At 37.3% G+C, this 19,479-nt stretch overlaps 1 protein-coding gene and 1 long non-coding RNA gene across 7 annotated transcripts in view; one reads left to right on the top strand and one right to left on the bottom strand.

The window, feature by feature from the left end:
- PPP1R1C (protein phosphatase 1 regulatory inhibitor subunit 1C) overlaps nt 1-12,343 on the bottom strand; it is a 124,917-nt gene extending 112,574 nt beyond the window's left edge. Inside the window, exons 1-3 of one of the 3 annotated variants that reach the window (XM_045480414.1) lie at nt 12,266-12,343; nt 10,792-11,097; nt 9,053-9,113 (exon numbers count right to left, since the gene is read on the bottom strand). In XM_045480414.1, coding sequence (XP_045336370.1) covers nt 9,053-9,113; nt 10,792-10,872 — 142 coding nt within the window. In that variant the 5' untranslated portion in view covers nt 10,873-11,097; nt 12,266-12,343. The remainder of the gene's footprint in view (nt 1-9,052; nt 9,114-10,791; nt 11,098-12,265) is intronic. The other 2 variants (XM_045480415.1, XM_045480413.1) reach the window with 2 other exon arrangements.
- LOC123599171 overlaps nt 1-19,479 on the top strand; it is a 77,553-nt gene that overhangs the window by 43,715 nt on the left and 14,359 nt on the right. For 3 of the 4 annotated variants that reach the window (XR_006713020.1, XR_006713019.1, XR_006713022.1), the window contains exon 2: nt 19,109-19,262. This is a non-coding gene — a long non-coding RNA (uncharacterized LOC123599171). Of the gene's footprint in view, nt 1-6,809; nt 7,149-19,108; nt 19,263-19,479 lie in introns of those variants that run through there. The other variant, XR_006713021.1, reaches the window with a different exon arrangement.

Here is a 19,479-nt window from a genome sequence, read left to right as displayed (position 1 = left end):
CCCTTAAACTCTCCAGAACAGCTGACGATGACATATGTAGCCCATGTGTATTATTCTGCAGACACAAAAATGTACATCTACTTATTCAGTGGACTCAGAATAGCCTTATTTCTAATGAATGTATTTTATATTTAGTGAAATACGGTAGTGTTGAAAAAAGAAACATGCATTTCAGAGCCACTTGAACCCAGCTTCCTCACTTAATGGGCCTTGGGAGGATAAGCCACTTCCCTAGGGTAAAGACAGGGAGGGAGTAAACGGCCATCTGAGATCCATATCCAGACCTAAGTGATTCCAACACCTCTACTTCTAAGTGCTATGTGCCTGCCTCCCCAAAATAAGAGTTGCCATTTATCAAGCACCTAGTCTTTATACTGTACTGTCTAATATTATAATTGAATTTCCCAAAATGTCCATCAGTAGACATTTCTGTGCCGAATTGAAATATATTTTGTATTTTTGCCACATGCTGTTGATTCCACTATCAATATACATGTATCAAATTATAGATGTCTCAGGTAGTTTTCTCCATGAGGGCAGAGATAGTGACTTAACCTGTTTTATCTCCGAGAGCAGCTAACACTGTGTCCTAATCAGAGTAAGTACCCAAAAAGTTCAATGCATTGCCATCGGATTTGAGGATCTGTTTTGTTTTGTTTTTTTTTAAATCCATTTAAATTTAATAGCTCACGGGTATGTAATATCTACTCAACTAGATATTCACTCTACTAGTTTAAGTAGATATAACTATTATACTAGTTTGAAATAAATAGTAGAATTTTAGTTCTGACCCTAGTCATTAAAAGCTTAAAGCCTTAAGATCAAAGTAAGTCATACAAATGCTTTGTAGATTAGTGAACATGAGAAATAAATGCCTCTAGGTCTTGGCCAGAATTAATTTTACCCTGGTCTGAGCAGTTAGAATTTATATTATTACAATTGTATTCTGGTTCATGGAGATATATTATTTATTCTCTATTACCTAAATCGCATGTTCCTGGAGGATTTAGAATAAGGACTCAATAAATATTTATTGAATTGAATTGAATATATAATCCAATAAATAGCTTCAATAGTTGGAAGTGAGAAGAGAGTATTAGAATAAAAAAGCCAGACAATGGATGAAACCAGTCAGAGAAAATTTTTGAGATTTAAGTGAGTTTCATACAGTAATTTAAATAAAAGAAATTGTTGGAAAAGCTGGAGACTGATTTACACAAATGAGTCTGTCTAGACTAAGCCTTAAGATCTGGCAAAGGAGCCAAAAGAAGGAACCAAAAAAAGAAAGCTTAGCCAAAATATGGCATTAGGATGGTGTATGGAAGGAAGTGAGAAGAAATGGAGTGGAAATAAATGTGAGCAATCAAATGAATGTTTGATAGATATCTCTGAAAGATTTTTATACTCAGTAATCAACCTTCTTTCTGTCCACATACCATTAGAATATGAATTTCATTTTTGGTCAAATACAAATCTGCTACGAGGATCTCCACTGCTTTTTGTAACTTTACAGACATCGGTACCTTGTTTTTTTAAAGAAAATTCTAAAGGACTAATATTTCAGGAAATTATATTTGTAAGCAAGACAACTCAGTTGGACAAATATCACAGTATAAGATACATAACAGTTCCCTAATTGTGTATTCTTATCCTGATGAATTAGGAGATGTGATACATCTTCTCTCTTGTCAAGAACTCCAACTCTTGGGGCGCCTGGGTGGCGCAGTCGGTTAAGCGTCCGACTTCAGCCAGGTCATGATCTCGCACTCCGTGAGTTCGAGCCCCGCGTCAGGCTCTGGGCTGATGGCTCAGAGCCTGGAGCCTGTTTCCGATTCTGTGTCTCCCTCTCTCTCTGCCCCTCCCCCGTTCATGCTCTGTCTCTCTCTGTCCCAAAAATAAATAAACGTTGAAAAAAAAAAATTAAAAAAAAAATAATAAAAAAAAAAAAAAAAAAGAACTCCAACTCTTGAGGACACTGTTTGACATGGCCTAATGCAGTCGAAATCTGAAAGGAGCTAAGCCATCTTCCAATAAGAAATACAGGTTTTAGGAGAACATGGTGTTTCTCAGCAGGGGTATAATAATGTAGGGGGGTTGCATGTCTTCAGTATCTGCCTGGTTGCAGGCACTGTGCTATGCATTTCATTTTACTGAGAAAGGAGGAAACTGAGCCCGTGGATGTTGACCATACACACAATGTCTCACCACCAGTAACTAGCAAAACTGAGATTCGAACCCATGCCTTACTCCAGTCAGTGCTTTACCTACTACCAACGCTGCATCTTTACATCATGCAAAAGTACCTCAGAGTTATTTTCATCTGCAGTATCCCTCCACAAGTAGGCAGACAGAAAACCAGAAAAATGAAATGAATTGACCCTACTATAATTCTCTCATATTTCACTAAGGTATTTCTAATTAAAATCAACATAAAAAGTAAGCAATATATGTTATTATTCAAAATAAGCAAAAGTAGTAATCTTGCTGAAATAAAATAGAACTATTTCGTAGTTTTATGATTTTCCCTTTAATTTTTTTCTTTAATTTAATTTGAAGATTATACTAGCTCCTTTGAATACTTAAAGTGTAGCAAACCTTGGCATTACTAAGAACTGGAACCTCATCCCTGGCTTATAGTTATTCTGACTGAATAGGCGATTTGGCTGCTGCACAGATTGAGTCTTTATGGGAAAACAAGTCAATCAGTTGTGCAGTACATGAATCTCTGAAAGCCACATGCATCACTTGTCTTTAAATCATTCAACATAGTTTGGCATTCAATAACTCATAGAAATAAATGCTGAGGAGAAAAAAAAAGGCGAAATAAATGTTGAGCCTTTTCTGAAAATTCCTTAGAAATTAATACCAGTTAACTCTTAAATAACCTTCAAACTTGGGCTTTTCTTTGTTTCATATTGCCATTCACAGTGAGAAGGCAAAATAAATGCTAAATAATCAACAAGGATTGTATATCAGAATGATTTAAAATGACATTCCCACAGAAGATGAGAAAACAGAATGAAACAAAACTGTATGGACTGTGAATCCCTTTCAGCTCTTATTTGAGTGCATTTGATTGAAGGTCCTTGGAGGTGACAGGCACCACCAGGTATGGGGTTGATGATGTCTTACGCATCCTTAAGTCCCAGGAAAACCCTCAGTTGTATTCTTGGAGCTTGCACTCAAGGTGCCCATTGCCTTTTGACTACAAATCATTTATTTGGTAAAATAGAGGGTCTCCACGATAAAAGATTGTTTGCATATGAGTGCCCCAACAACTGGATATAAATTTCCACTTTAACTTTGCTGACCCTGAAAAACCTCTCATTGGTCAAAGATTCCTGGGGCCCCCTATGTTAAATAACTCAGTCTCAGTCCAGCAATACCTCTAGCTATCTATCTATCATCCACTGTCTCAGCGTTATTAATCCAGAGCTTTCAAAACCTCATTAGGTATCTTAGTGTTGGAGTCTGAAAATGCAGGCTTCATTTAGAAAGTCATATGCTACATCCAGAATGGACTGTGGCTTCTTTCGCAGTCTGTGGAGCCAAAGAGCCTGTTCAGTTGGCAACCCCAGTTCTCTCTACTGACTAGACTTACTGTCCTACTCTCTCAAGGTTGAAGAGAGATAGTGTGATATTTAATTCATGTGTCTCAATTAATTTTCAGGATCTCACCTATGTGAAAATGCTTTTGTTTTATTCTTCATTTCTAAGAATGTTTAAAGCCAAAAGCATCAAAGAGAAAGTCAATCTCGGGGAGCCTGGGTGGCTCCATCAGTTAAGCATCTGACTTCAGCTCAAGTCATGATCTTGCGGTTTGTGAATTAGAGCCCGAGTCAGTCTCTGTGCTGACAGCTCAGAGTCTGGAGTCTGCTTCAGATTCTGTGTCTCCCTCTCTCTCTGTCCCTCCCCCACTCATGCTCTGTCTCTCTCAAAAATAAATAAACATTAAAAGATTTAAAAATAAAAAAGAGATTCAATCTCTCCAAAATTCAGCTGTGATAGAAAGTTCAATAAATATCCCCAGAAAACTATTACACGTTGTAATTCTGGTCCCACTTTTTAGATGTACAACAAACTTTTAAATGATGCCAAAACCCTTGGGTACTTATCCAAACCTTCACTAAGCTCCAGACCTCTTATGGTTCACTCATGTATAATAGGCATCAGATCCGTTAAGTTTAATTGTATCTATATTGTCTCTGGTTAAAGTAAATGGGAGAGAATGAATGCCACAAACTTTAATATTCAGAAGGCCTAGGATGGCTTTTTACTGGAAGACCATGTCCAGCTCTGGCTCCAAAGGCCGAAAGACAAGGAAAATTTGGGTAGAATTCATTAAGGCCCTTATAGGGACTGAAAGTATTCAATTTAGGAAAGAAAATAATGAAAAATTCTTTTGTGTATTTAAAGAAGTGAGTAAATAAACTTTTATTGAAGAGCATGAACAAGGAGTTATTTTAGAATAAAGTGGGGGTATTACTCATGTTTGATGAAACTATTTTCTAACATCTAAAATTATTGGATCTGGAATTGAAAAGTAGGGGTAACTATAGATTTTTCTTTGACATATATAAAATAAAACAAGTCTCAGGGACTTGGGTTGATTTATGCATCTTTCACAAAGATGTGTGGTTAGATTAGGTATTTTCTGAAGTTCTTTTCAATTCCAGACTTCTGATTGTGGTAGCCAAATATACAGTTTTGTCATAGGTCTACTTAAAGTAATGTTTAAGTAAATCTAGAAATGTGATGAAATAAATTGCAGAAAATGGCATTGCCATTTACTTCTAAATGGAGAGGATTTGTGTGTATTCCTTTAAGTAAAAACATAGAAACCAAACCAGTCAACTACAGATTATACAAGAGTAAAAGCAAACAGCACACAGTATAAGAGCAATGAAGCTCTGCTGTATAGCCTCTGAGAACTCATCATAAATATTCCCTTAATCGGAAGGTGAGCTGAAAATAGAGAAAAATAAGCAGTTTGTTGCAAGGTCATTCACACTAGCAGCCCCAGAAAACATTTGGAAAAATGAAATTTGTCTTTGGTGCTTTTCTACTTTACATTTTAAGCTTCAAGTATCTTTTTACTGCCATCTGGCTCTTCAGAGTCATTCCTAGCAGCAAACGCATAGTTTCTGCTCCCTTTATCATAAAGACACACCCTTTGTTATTAAATTGTTTCAGGCATGATGACTTCAACGCAAATTTTTTAGTGATATTTCCCATTATTTTGAGTTAAATTATGGTTTATGTATGCCCAAGGATGACATATCCTAAATAGGTTATGTGTCTGTTTCCATAGTGCTTCACTGCTGAGAATTCTGGGCCATTGGTTAGAAAAGGACTAAGGAGACATTTTGCTGTGCCTGAAATCCTACCAATCACATGCCTACCTCATCTATGTGTTTTGACCAGCATAGATGAACTAGCAAACCAACAATCTGGATTTACATGTTCAAATATCTTTCTCTTCTATTTCCCCTTTATCAGATATAAACAATGCATATGTTTTTCTGAATCTAAAAGCAAATCAGGGACATTGAGTGGCTCAGTCAGTTAAGTGTCCTACTCTTGATTTTGGCTCAGGTCATGATCTCAAGGTTCATGAAATTGAGCCCTGTGTTGGGCTCTATGCTGACAGTGTGGAGTCTACTTGGGATTCTTTCTCTCTCCCTCTCTTTCTGCCCCGCCTTGCTCATGCACTTTCTCTCTCTCTGTCTCTCTCTCTCAAAATAAATAAAAATATTTTAAAAAGCAAATAATTATGGGGCGCCTGGGTGGCTCGGTCAGTTAAGTGCCCGACTTCGGCTCAGGTCATGATCTCACAGTCCGTGAGTTCGAGCCCCGTATCGGGCTCTGTGCTGACAGCTCAGGGCCTGGAGCCTGTTTCAGATTCTGTGTCTGCCTCTCTGCCCCTCCCCTGTTCATGCTCTGTCTTTCTCTGTCTCAACAATAAATAAACGTTTAAAAAAAAAAAAAGCAAATAATTGTTTCAAATACTTTTTAACTATTTCTGCAAACTCCGGGAAAGATTAAAAAAAAAGGAAGTTATGTTTAATTCATTTAACAGTGATTATAATATACCTGTCTCATTATATGAATTGGGAGGGTTTGTTAATTATGTCTCTCTAATGGAAAAGTTAATTTTCTTTGCTACATTAATTGGAAATAAAGATTTTTGGGGATTTTAATTTTAAACAGCATTAATGACAGATGATTCCAAGAACATTCAGTTACTTCCTGGGGAATCTCAGTAAAATTGAAGAGATTTGTTTATCTTACCAGGATTTAGTGCAGCGCACAATTTGTATTTGTCACAGCACATATTGCTTTTTAGGGCTAAAAGAAACAATTGCTTTAGGAAGGTCATTTAACACTTGAGGTTTTTGTTGTTGCTGTTATTTTGCTTTGTTTTGTTTGATAGGGAATGGTCAGATAATATTTGGAACATAAAGAATTGTTGGGTTGGGCAGAAATATTTAGTATAGAGGAGATTATGAAAATTCTATTCTTAACTTTTAAATATCCCATGCAAAGGTTGTATCCCAGAGCACATCAACTAATAACACCTAATATTTGTTGCACTTTACAGTTTTTAAGGTGTGTTCACAATAAGTCTTTCAATCATTACAACAACCTTGTAAAGTAGAAAGGATGAATATTATCTCTGTTTTATAGATGATACCATAAAGTTTGGAGATGTTGTCCCTTACCCAGCCAAGACCACACGGATAATAAAGATTAGTATCCAAGTTTGGTTTGGTTCAATGTGGTATTTGTTCTTTTGTTGCCATTGTTTTGTTAGGTCCTTAGATGTATTTCTTTAGTAATCATGGTTCTAGATCATTTTTACTGGGGAAGCTATATAAGTGATTTTTTTTTTCCTGCAGGAACCCAAGTCCAAAAATCTCTGCTTGCCATACACATTGCTATACACAGGCATAGGCTGATGGGTCTCTTCTAAACTGTTCTGATTTCCAAAAGGATGAAGATGCAAGGAGATGACATTACTAAAATGACTTGGTTCTCGGTGCGATGCTATTTGCATCTAAGTTCTTTCCAATGCTGCTTAAAAACGTGGAGAAGTATGGAGTCAATAAGGGAAATAGGACAATGCCATCTCGTGATTAGGAGATCTGGTAAGAAAAAAATTTCTAGAGAAAATCTAAATATGATTCACAGGGATATTTAAGTATAATTCTAATCTGCTAAATGTAGTGGTCTAGACAGATTTGTTTAAAGTTTAGGTTCGCTTGTCAATAGGGCCTCAAGTCTGGTCCCATTTACAGAGAATTCATACTGAAATGCAAACTGAAATTTGTAGGGCCAGCATCATGCAGTAGAAAATGCATGGGCTTTAGAATGACCTTTATCTGACTCTTATAGTGGAGTAACTTCCGCAGAAATTACTTTACCTCTCTGGTACTTACTTTCCTCATCTATAAATGGCACATATTTGGCTTTTAAAAAACATGAATTCCTATCCTGGGGGCTTGAATGAGAGCCACAAGGGTCGTTTACATGGCTTCACTATGTTCAAACAGTAGCAATACCCGTAGCAGAACACTTAAAAATCAAGCTGGGCAGTACCTTTTAAGGATGACTAGGGAGTTAAGTTCTAGGACATTGTGGAAAAATTGCCACTGTAAGCAAAGACAGTGGTGGAAACTTGCTGTAAAATTACCTTCAATCTGAGATTTTAGTATTATGTTGACTTCCTTGTATTTATTTATGAACTATAAATGCAAACTATTTGCACCTCTTATTAAACCAAAATAAGTTAACATTTATTAAGTGAGATAATATATTTGAAAATAATTTTTGTAAGTTTATTTATTTATTTTGAGAAATAGCAAGTGCGGGAGGGGCAGAGAGAGACACAGACAGAATCCCAAGCAGGCTCCGCACTGCCCATGCAGAGCCTGATGTGGAGCTCGAACACATGAAACTGTGAGATCCTGACCTGAGGCAAAACCAAGAGTTGGACGCTTAACTGACTGAGCCACCCAGCCACCCCTGAAAATAATTTTTAAGTGCTATAGCACCTTAAGGAAGAAGAAATAGAAAAAAAAAATCCTATTTTCATCAGTAATATTTTTGCTTTGGTTTCCCATTAGCTGAAGACCTTCTTGTATTTAGGCTCAATGATATATATTCTATTCCAGCTTCACTTTCATATGTATGCTTCTCTAATTAGAAAGGAATCTGAAAAAAATCAAAGACTGTTTTGCCTTGGTATTCTTAAAATAACTGAGCTTAGATTTATTATGTTTCTACTCTTCAAACTCCGTTTGTCCACCTGTATTATTTAGACCTGCAAAAACCCAACACCAAGTCCTGCCTGTGTACAAATTAATGCCATGACCTCTGCTGTCTTGTTTGCATTTCTAGAAACAGCACTTATGTGTGATTAAAATCATGTCCGTTCAGTAAGTAACTAATAATGTTTGCATCTTGAAGATCACAGTCATTTATCAGGAATAAGGCAGCTTTACTTTTTTACAGGAAATAGAAAGCAAAACCTCAACAAATGGATGCAACCCTTCAGAATGGCTCTCAAATGGGCAGTGCTGAAAATTGATCTAGTTACTTGTCAATTGCATTATTCAGACATGACATCAGAAACAAAGCTGTAGCCGGTGCTAGCTCATTGTCCAGCCCATGACAACCTTTCATAAATAAAAAACCTACTCTGTAAAGATAGAAGCATCTCTTGGACTGTAAATTGAGCTTTGAAACCTAATTAAACAACTTTCCACCAGCCGCATTAATAAGCACTGAACCAGACTCTACATAAACAACAAAACACTTTATAGCATATCATCACAAATGTGTCATTATCTAGAGGAAAAGCAGACTGTTGACTGAGATAGTTCCTATACTTATTTCTGATTTTGCTTATGATCCATTTTATAGACTAGCTTGTTAGATTATAATTGGCTGAAATCCTAAATTGAAATCTTTTGGCAATGACACACTCTTTCATGTTCTTCAAACAATTCTGTTCTGTCCCATCAGTGCAAAAGACATCATGCTTCTTTACCTGGGGGATTATGTTCATTGAGAATCACAAGTGATGCTGGTGTAGGTCTTCTTTTTCTGATCTGTAAACAAAAAAGGCCCAGCTGAGGTCAGTGAGAATCAGACACTGCCCCCGGTTACTCTACAGCTTGCAAAGCTATTCCATCCTCATCTTTTCCCTATATATATATATATATATATATATATATATATATATATATATATATATATAAGCAAACTTGGGGAAAGCACACAGTAGGTTCTCACTATTGGGAATTATAGAAAGATAATAGAACCGTCAGGTTGTAGTATTACCATCTTTGGTCTAAAAAGGTACCTTTCCACAGAAAAGAAATAGTTGTGTATGATCCAGTGATGCCACTAGAATAGTATGCAGTGTAGGTAGGAGGATGACTTTCAGTGGCTCTCTTGGAGCCTCATAGTATTGATGATGCTTTCGAGATTCATTGTCCTTATTCTTAAGCAGAGTAAAGACACTTGCAAAACTTAAATTTCTAGCAGGTTAAATTTAACAGCATTAGTTCTTAATTTCAATTAATAAGGCTTTCTTATTTTCTAGTAAAATATTTAGGACAAATAAAGAATGAGTATGGATTTTATGAGAGTAATTTAAAACTAATAGGTTTGATGTAGGTTTTTTTCTTAGTTAAGAGTTACAGAAGCATATTAAGATTAGAATTTCTAACGTGCTCTTGATTTCTTAAACATACAGGTAAACTCTTAAAGTCTATGTCAGTAGAACAGAAGATAAAATTTACCAATGACATTTTGTCCAGGACAGAACCAATGTCCCATTCCACATAGATACATGTTCAAGGTTATGTTTATCTGGGATGATCTACTTCAGGTTATCAAAATATCCTAGAAAGTTATGAGGCCCAGATTCAGTAATCATTTTTAAGACTTTGTATAAAGTATTTGTAAAAGGATTCAGGGATAATTTAGACTTTAAGAAATTAATGAATTAGATTGATGACCCCATAAATTGTATCTGCTTTTGCCCCCCTACTGTTGTAATTTTACCACAAATCGTCTTTTAAGTGGTTCCATTGCATCAAGAGTCTAAGTAAATCCGAATATGAAAGGTGATACATGTAAATCAATCTTACAGGAAAGAGAGAAACAGAGAAATATAGAAATAAAGATACATAGATATATTAGACATAGAAAAGGAATCTGGTAAATGTTTGCTACTATTTAATATCTGAATAAAATGTGTTAAATTATACATACACCTACAAATCCTGTCTATCGTGTATTACATATAATTACTGCTTTGAATATATAATGAAAAGTCTTTAAAAAATATTAACCCTATAATCTGAAATTATTCCAAGGTTTAATGTTTTCATTGTTAAATGAATCTTTTTTATTTTATAAATAATGAAATAAAGGATTGCTAATTCTGAGAATTTTTAAAGTTTCTCTGAATGTTAAACATGTTAATTTAGTAAGCAAAAGCAAACAGATTTCTGGATCCAAATCTGAATCACTAATATAAGCATTTTTCTCCTTAACTGGGGCTAATTTTTTGTCACACGAAGTGCTGCATTTTAGCCAATAGGTCACCCAATGCAACTCAAATACAAGTGCCATATGGAAACCAACTTATTTCTCGTTCACATAGCGTGGAACGTCACAACAAGGCAGATTCAAGAAGCAGAAAAGCTTTCGGTTAATAAGAACCTATGTCCATGTTACCTTAGATACAGGAACTGGTCCCCACCCAACCCCACCTACCTGCTCTGCTGCTTCAGGAGCAATCTGACTCTGGAATAAAGGCACAGCAAATTGTATCTTTTTGGGACTGTTGGGCTCCATGATAATGATGAGAATTAGAGACGTGAAGGGCTCAGAAAGACTAACCCCAGGTGATGTCTGGGATGTCTTTCCTCAGGCACACTCCACCCAGCCACACAGGGCACTTCGTAATAAATAGCTGTAATTCCAGAGCGAGCAAGTGAAGATGCAGAGGTCTGAGTAAATCCCTTCTTCAACTCCGCAGTGATGGCTGGCTTGCCTGTTCCCCCACCAATCCCTTGGAACCTTTCAGCACAATACAGAAAGGAACAATAAGCTAATTGTGTGCCTCTTCACTAATACACATGCCAAGCATTCACTCAGCAGCTAATTGAAAATGCAATGCTAGCCTTGAAGGACCCGCTGCCCTGGGATTTGAAAGAAAGGCTCTATCCACTGTACATTACTAACCGGCTGCTCAAAAGTGCAATGTAAGCTCCCTCTGAGTATTGCAGGGATGGGCCATTCATTATTGATGAACATAAAGCAGGAAGTTTATACGGTTGGGGGAAGGGTTTGGGTATGAAATCATTTCATTTCTCTTGTAGCAACTTGTAAGTCAGACACCTTTGCCATTTCACATTCAGCCACCAAACTGGTGAATGGTCACAGACAGTAAGCCACAACCAATAATATCAGGTATATTTACGCTGTGAGATCTGGTTAGGTAAGACTGACCATGGGAAGCAGACTATCTGTGGTATAGTAAGGACACTGTCATCCCGGACTGAGCAGATTTTAGTTCAAGTTCCATCTCTACCATTAATAAGCTCTGTGCCCTGAGGCAAATCACAGGCTATGTCTAGGCCCCCCAAACCTTCATCAGAAAAACGATGAGATCGGACTCGGTGACCTTTAAGCTCCTGTTCTGTTCCAGCATTCTATAATTGTAGTTCACAGTTTTCATTAGAGTGGAAAGTATTGGACAGCTAAATTTAGCAAATAGCTTGAAAGTCACTGATGCTGTAATGACCTCTATTTCATTTCCTGGTGGAGCCAGTTATATCCTCTGATTTGGAAGAATACAGAAGTGACTAGAAAACATCAGTGGCAACCTAATGATCCATCATTGTGGTTTATTGTCAATAGTGGGGATATATGTAAAGAAAAGGACTTGAAAAAAAAAAGCATAAAAGAGGTTATCTCCAGAATGATAGAGGATAATGGTCATGGTGGGTAGTGGTGAAGGTAGAGGGAGACAGTGGCCTGATCTCCACATCTGTTAATATCTAAGGGGAGGCAGCAGCATAGCTAGATGGCCTTCCTGCGTTCAACTCCTTTTGTGAAGGTAGCCTGAAAACGAAGTTGTTTAAATGCAAGAGAGAACTTGAGTACTCTATGAACATTAGATTTTTAATATGTTTTTGCATTTATATAATACATTTAGACACTGAATATTATACCAGGCACTTACAAATGAGGTTTTCTTTCTTTTGCTTAAATTCTGAGTCCATACTAGGAATCCATCTTAATGATTGAAGTATGTGGTGTTCTGTTGAAGGAATATGGAAAGTAGTATGCATTATTCAAGTAGTTTTCTATACCCACTAGGGGAAAAAGCAAATGAAGATGTGGATGTGAAAGCACTTTCAGTCAGAGAACAGTGCTGACCAGCAAGACATCTTGTGATGCACTCATCCTTGCAGTGTCAAAGGTAAACTTAGAAATTACATTTTGTGTTACCGTTTACAAAGTCCCAGAGTGGAACCTGAATCAATATCATTAATGAAGTAAATTTCTCTGACTATTTCTTCAAATTATACAAAAGGAAAACAAGACAGTATTTCTAGTGAATAATCAATCCAGAACTTCACTTGGCATAGTAATTTCGAGCATGCACTTGGCAGCCTTGGGTTCAAACCCTGGCTCCGCTCCTTACTCAGTTTATCAACTTGGCAGGAAGAGAACTTTCTTCTTGTGAGTTTTGGATGAATTAATTCTTTAGAAGAGCTCATTGTAAGGCCAGTACATGATAACTACTCAGAGAGCTATTATTTTTTTTAAACTAGACTTCAAAAGACTTGAAGATGTACGTTCTTAATCTGAATTTACTAGGCTCTCTGCCTATTTGGAATATTTTGATACCAATCAGAACACTAGGTGATAAAGTAAAATTTATTTCTATCCACAGAGGGTCTAGACTCATCTTTGTGTTCCCAAAGCACTCAGCTTAACCACTACTTAGTATAATAATTACCAGTTTATCTTTTCTGTTTAGCATTTCACAATGTTACTCATTCACATAGTGCATATTTATTGAGTAGATAGTACATCTACTCCATGCCAGGCCTTTTGCTATGGCATTAGAAAAGAAACTGTGTTAAAAGATCCTTGGGGTCCTTTTCAAGCTAAATTGCTATTTCAAGTATCACTTAAAATGCAACTTAAATTTGAAATAATCAAAAACTTTAATATGTTTATGTGGGCAGTATAGTTATACTAAATATTAGGTGTACATTTTTTTCTCCCTGTTAGAGATAATAGTAATAGTCTACCCTTATATAACACTTAGCACATGCCAGGTGCTATTTGAAGTGCTTTATCTGCACTAATTTATTTAATACTCATAATCCTTTCAGGCAAATATTATTGCTGTCCTCATTTTTAATTTAAAATGAAACAGAATTAGAGAATTTAGGTAATTTGCCCAAAGTCATCTGGCAGAAACAGGATTCAGATGCCATCAATCTTGCCTAGAGCCTGGGCTTTAATCAGATGGCTGCTATTCTATAAGGGCCTACAGAGAGGGGGGTGGAAGGTACCAGAACCTACAATGGTTAGATGTTCTACCAGTTCAAGTTCCATGGTAAGAGATCTTAAGATGACATGGCATATGGATAAAAGGAAAGAAAGTAGCATGATTATAGGATCCTAGTAATCAAGAAGATCTTACATTTCATGTTAGATATCAGAATAAAATGGAAACTCTAGAGTTGGGGGTTTTGTCACCAAGCTGACTTAAAAGAAGGCAGTTTTACTTTCTCTCTCTCTCTCTTTTAAAGTAATGGGTTCTATCATTAAAGATTAAAAATGCCTCTAGAACAAGCAATAACTGTAGTCTCTCTTCAAGATAAGTGATACTGTGAATAAAGAAGGTAGTACATTAGGAGAATAGTCCATTAGGCCTTCCTAATTTTACTTTATAATCTCTGACCCTATTTTCCACAGCCCCTTCAGGCCGCACTTGACCCCACAGCCAGCTTTTCTGTGGCCTCCTCTACCTTCCTGAGAAGATTTCCTGCCCTCCCTCCTTTTCTCCAAATTGAATTCATCCTCTGACTGCACTTCTTTAGGATGTTACCCTCATTCTTCAGATAAGATGCACCACTCCTTTCATTCTTCTCCTAGTATTTACTTACATGTGCTTTTATGTTATTCTACAACGTCCTATGTGTTCCTTCAGCCTCCCCTCCTACACTGCAAACCCTTTTCTGTTCTATCTTAAACATATCCAGAAAAGCATAAGGTTGGCCAGGTAGTAGTTACCAAATAATTCTACTTAGGAATCTCGTATCTGATATTGTCAGGAAATGAGATGTTTCAATATAGTGAATTTTCACCAAGACTACAGTTCAACCTTTTAAGCACCACGCCAGGCTTTTATTTTGATATTTTAAGTGGACATTTAAAACATATTCAGGGGCTCCTGGGTGACTCAGTCGGGTAAGCATCCGACTTCAGCTCAGGTCACGATCTCATGGTTTGTGGGTCCAAGCCCCACATCAGGCTTCACGCTGACAGCTTGGGGCCCGGAGCCTGTTTCGGATTCTGTGTCTCCCTGTCTTTCTGTCCCTTCCCCACGCATCATTTATCTGTCTCTCTCTTTCAAAAATAAATAAATATTAAAAAAAACATATTCAGTATTTTCATGCCTTTTAAAAGAGTATATATCAACCGCAATTTGTCTTTTTTCATTCATAGCATTCATATAAACCTCAGTTGTACTCGCATATACAAAGATGCCATCTGAAGCTATTGGTATTCCTTGTTACCCTAACTGGTTCCAAATTCCATAGATATATAGTTCTATGACTGTTCTGGAGTTTTTCTTTATCTGATGATTTCCAGTAGACATTTATAAATTGTCATTTGTCTTAGTCTGTTCAGGCGGCTGTAAAACATACTAGAGACAAGGTGCATTATAAATAACAAACATTTATTTCTCACAGTTCTGGAGTCTGGGAAGTCCAAGATCATGGGGCCAGCAGATTTGGTGACTGGTGAGGACCCACCTCCTAGACAGCTGTCTTTTCACTGTGTCCTCACCTTGCTGAATGGGCAAGGAATTTCTCCAGAGCCTCTTACATAAGGACAATAGTCCCATTAATAAGGGCTCTACCCTCATGACCTCACTTCTCAAAGGCCCCACTTCCTAATACCATCACCTTACCAATTAGGATTTCAACATATGGATTTGGAGGGAACATAAACATTCAGTCCATTGCATTCACCTGACATATAACAAATGCTTTATTTTTGGAAAGAGGAAAGAAAATGAAAGGGTAGGGAAGAGAAGGGAAGGGAGAGGAGAGGAGAGAAAAAGGTTTGCTAAGAAAATAAAACAATTTAAAAAATTTTTAATGTACTTCCTATTCAAAGTTCTGTTTCAGATGTCTTGATTTCACAAATCTTGAGATATTTAACATTCAGATGGCTATCACCAAAAACAAAAGCAAATATTTATTGCACATGTTTATAAATATATAGGATTACATTAAATGCTGAAAATACCATAATGAACAAAAGCAGACAACATATCAAAGTGTGTAGATACATATTAGATGGTAAGGTTTATAGCCCTAATATAATGGTTTTCAATCTCATGTGTTCAACACTTTGACGATGGCAGGCATATATGAGATGAACTGCCTTCCCCCCTTCAGTTCTAGCTGTAACTTTATTCACTTCTTCCATTAAAGAAAGCCTATCATAATGCAAGCAAGAATGACATTATTATTGGGATCGTGTAGAATAATCTTGATTGTTTTTAAAAAAATTTTTTAACATTCATATTTTGAGAGACAGAGCATGAGTGAGGGAGGGGCAGAGAGAGAGGGAGACAGAATCCAGAGAAGGCTCCAGGCTCTGAACTGACAGCACAGAGCCCAACGCGGGCCTCGAACTCACAGACCATGAGATCATGACCTGAGCTGAAGTTGGACGCTTAACCAACTGAGCCACCCAAGGGCCCCTCTTGATTATTTTTAATGAAAATAGATGGAGAATTCCCAAAGTTTGAATATTGTTTTAACAAATTACTAGTAAAACACTGATACCTAATAGAGACAAATATGTGCCTCTGTAAAATGTGTTCGATACCACTAATCTAAATGAAATGGACCACTGTCTCCCAATACCTATTTAAATTAAATTTCTCCCAGAGAAATCATTAATCATATTAATTCCTTCAGAACATCTTTTAAATTCATCCATGCCATTTTAAATATTATATTTTGGGGTGCCTGGGTAGCTCAGTAAGTTAAGCATCCAACTTCGGCTCAAGTCATGATCTCACAGTTCGTGAGTTTGAGCCCCGCATCGGGCTCTGTGCTGACAGCTCAGAACCTGGAGCCTCCTTCGGATTCTGTGTCTCCCTCTCTCTCTCCTTGCCCGCCCCCACCCCCCTGCCCCACTCTGCTTGTGCTCTATCTCTCTTTCAAAAATAAATACACATGCAAAATTTTTCTTAAAATATTATATAATTTTTTTTTTCAAATTCTACACTTAAAAGAAGACTCCTGAGATTAAGCTCACTATATTGCAATCTTATAATAAAATCTGAACTCCACACTACTTAACTATAGAAATGTACTTGCAGGGGCGCCTGGGTGGCGCAGTCGGTTAAGCGTCCGACTTCAGCCAGGTCACGATCTCGCACTCCGTGAGTTCGAGCCCCGCGTCGGGCTCTGGGCTGATGGCTCAGAGCCTGGAGCCTGTTTCCGATTCTGTGTCTCCCTCTCTCTCTGCCCCTCCCCCGTTCATGCTCTGTCTCTCTCTGTCCCAAAAATAAATAAATGTTGAAAAAAAAATTTTTAAAAATAAAGAAATATACTTGCAATCACTCTTGTGCTTAAAGGCTGACATCATTGATACATTTTTTCATTAATTTAGTGCCTGCCATATTCCTTAAAACTGTTCCTTAATTGCTTTATGTTTGCATGTTTTTATCTTCACTTCCTCTAACTTAAATTTTGATTTACTCTGGGATCCTCATATCAATTAATGCAGTTTTTACAATATGTGTTGAACTGAAGAATCACTACTGTGTTGTTTAATGTATAATATTTTCCTGATCATCACTCAATTGTTTCATCTCTATTCTTGTTGAGGCAGGTTCACTAAAGAAAATCAGAAGCTCATGAAGGGTTTTCAGCAAGTGCATAACATGAGGCTAGAGCAGTAAGTTCACCTGAGAGAAAGGGAACTCTAGGGATTTGTAGAGCTGGGGCCTCATCTGAAGGACTATGGGATTTTGTTCACGCCACTCTTAAGGAAGCAATTTCCTCAGGCAAAGGAACGGCATGCAAAGACAGAGTCAGTCACAGCTTGGTGTGGACCATGGGACCTCTGAAATGTCAGGCCAGGTGAAATATTAAGAAGATTTTTAGCTCAGGTCCAGGAAAGGCACAGGAGTAATGGGAAGAAGAGTTGGAATCCATTCTTCGTTCTCTTCATATCCATCCCCTTTTTCATTTGTTTTGGTAACTTTCACTTTCATTCATTTCCATGGCTTAATTTTATTCTTCCCCTGCCTTTTATTTGGAGGAGATGATTATTATATGAACTATAGAAATTGTAATTCTTGAATTTACATAAAAATGTATTAATTTGTAAAATATTTTCATAAATATTATTCATTCATCCAACAACTATGTATTGAGCATCCTATTCTATGCCAAACACTGGGACATAAACATGAACAAGATAAAGTTTCAACCTTCAGAGAACTTATAGGTAAGAGAAGAAAGCAAAATCCTAAACAAGTGAGCAGCATAGAGCTAAAGATGCTATGATGGAAAGAGGTAATAGGAAATAGAAAAGAGACCTTGGTAGGAAGTTGATGGGTGACTCTGGGTCACAAACAGTTTTTATTTGCCTACACATAATTTTTTTTAATTGAGATGACATTTTAAGACAAATAAAAGTAAAAGATATCCAGCTTCCCTTAATAAAATAGATAGAAAGCTGGGCTCTCATATCCACAAGGTTACAATCAACTCCAGTGACATAAAGCTACCTTCTGTAAGCATGGCGGTGATTTCTACACTGGTAATCACTCTAAAACAGTATATGCATGGTATGGCTACATAACCCAACTAGCTTCAGCTAACCTCTGAGCTGGAGAAGAGGAAGATAGGCATGACAACATTGCATACTATGCAAAGAAATGTGGGATTTACTGTGAAGGCAACAAGTATAACTAGAGAGATTTAAGTAGGAGGGTATTATGATCTGACTTGAGTCTTAGAATGGCCACTGTGATGTCTGTGTGGAGGATAGATTGGAAGGGTACAAGACCAAAGGTGAGAACACCTGAGGATATTACAGTATTCTACTCAAGGGATGACAAAAGCCTTATCTAAAGAAATAGTAGTGAAGATGGAGAGAGGGAGATATAGTTATTTAATGGAATTGGATGGTGACAAGGGAAAAGATAAATGGAAGAATGTGTCTAATAGTTTAGATTCAGCAGCTTTGCATATGGGGATATCACGACTAAAATGTGGATGATTGCAGCATTCCACATATTTGTCTGCAATGTGCCCTTACTGCTCCCTCATTAAGAAGTGAAGTCAAATTCCCCTGCCCTTGACTCTGCCTGGCTTTAGTGACTTGTCTGTAACCAACAGAATACAAAGGAAGTGATGCTGCATGACTGCAGAAGCTATACATAAAAGGCCATACTAATTTCTCTTAGTTCTCTTGCAACACTTACTTTCTAGAGACTCCCTCCATCTGGGAATGCTCCCTCTTAGAAACCAGCCACGGCACTATGAAGGTTGGGGGATTCACATGGAGGGTACATGTAAGCACTCTGGCTGACAGCCTCAGATGAGCCTAACCTTCAAGTCATCCTTGTCAAGGTGCCAGACATGTGAGTTAAGAAGCCTCCAGAGCATTCTAGTCCCTAGCTACTCAAGTCATCCCAGCTGTTTGAGTCTTCAGAGCTGATGACATCAAAGTGCAAAGAATGCATTCCTGCTCTGCCTTGTCTGTCTACACTCCAGATACTCCCTCTTACAACATTTTCTTTCAGAACCCAGTTGGTATGCGTGAGAAGCCCTAGCCATATGGAGAGGTCATGTGTTGACGCCAGTCAGTTGCCTCAGTGAAGACCAGCCTTTGAATCACTACAGCCATCCCATGATACATTAAGTGAAGAAGCCTCCAGATGATTACAGCCTTTAACTGTGAGTCACCTCCAGCTGTTTGTGTGATCCAGCTGAAACCCCAGACATCATGGAACAGAGATAAGCTATCCTCATTTTACCCTACCTGAATTCTTCATCTATAGAATCTAGATGAAAATTGATTGTTATTTGTAGCACTAAGTTTGGAACAGGGATATAGAGGCAAAACTCAGTAATTGTTGGCTACTTTTAAAATCATTATTACTTCTTACAGCTG

The sequence above is a fragment of the Leopardus geoffroyi genome, chromosome C1, assembly GCF_018350155.1.
Source record: "Leopardus geoffroyi isolate Oge1 chromosome C1, O.geoffroyi_Oge1_pat1.0, whole genome shotgun sequence".
NCBI lineage: Eukaryota > Metazoa > Chordata > Mammalia > Carnivora > Felidae > Leopardus > Leopardus geoffroyi.
This window is presented reverse-complemented; position numbering and strand designations above follow the sequence as displayed.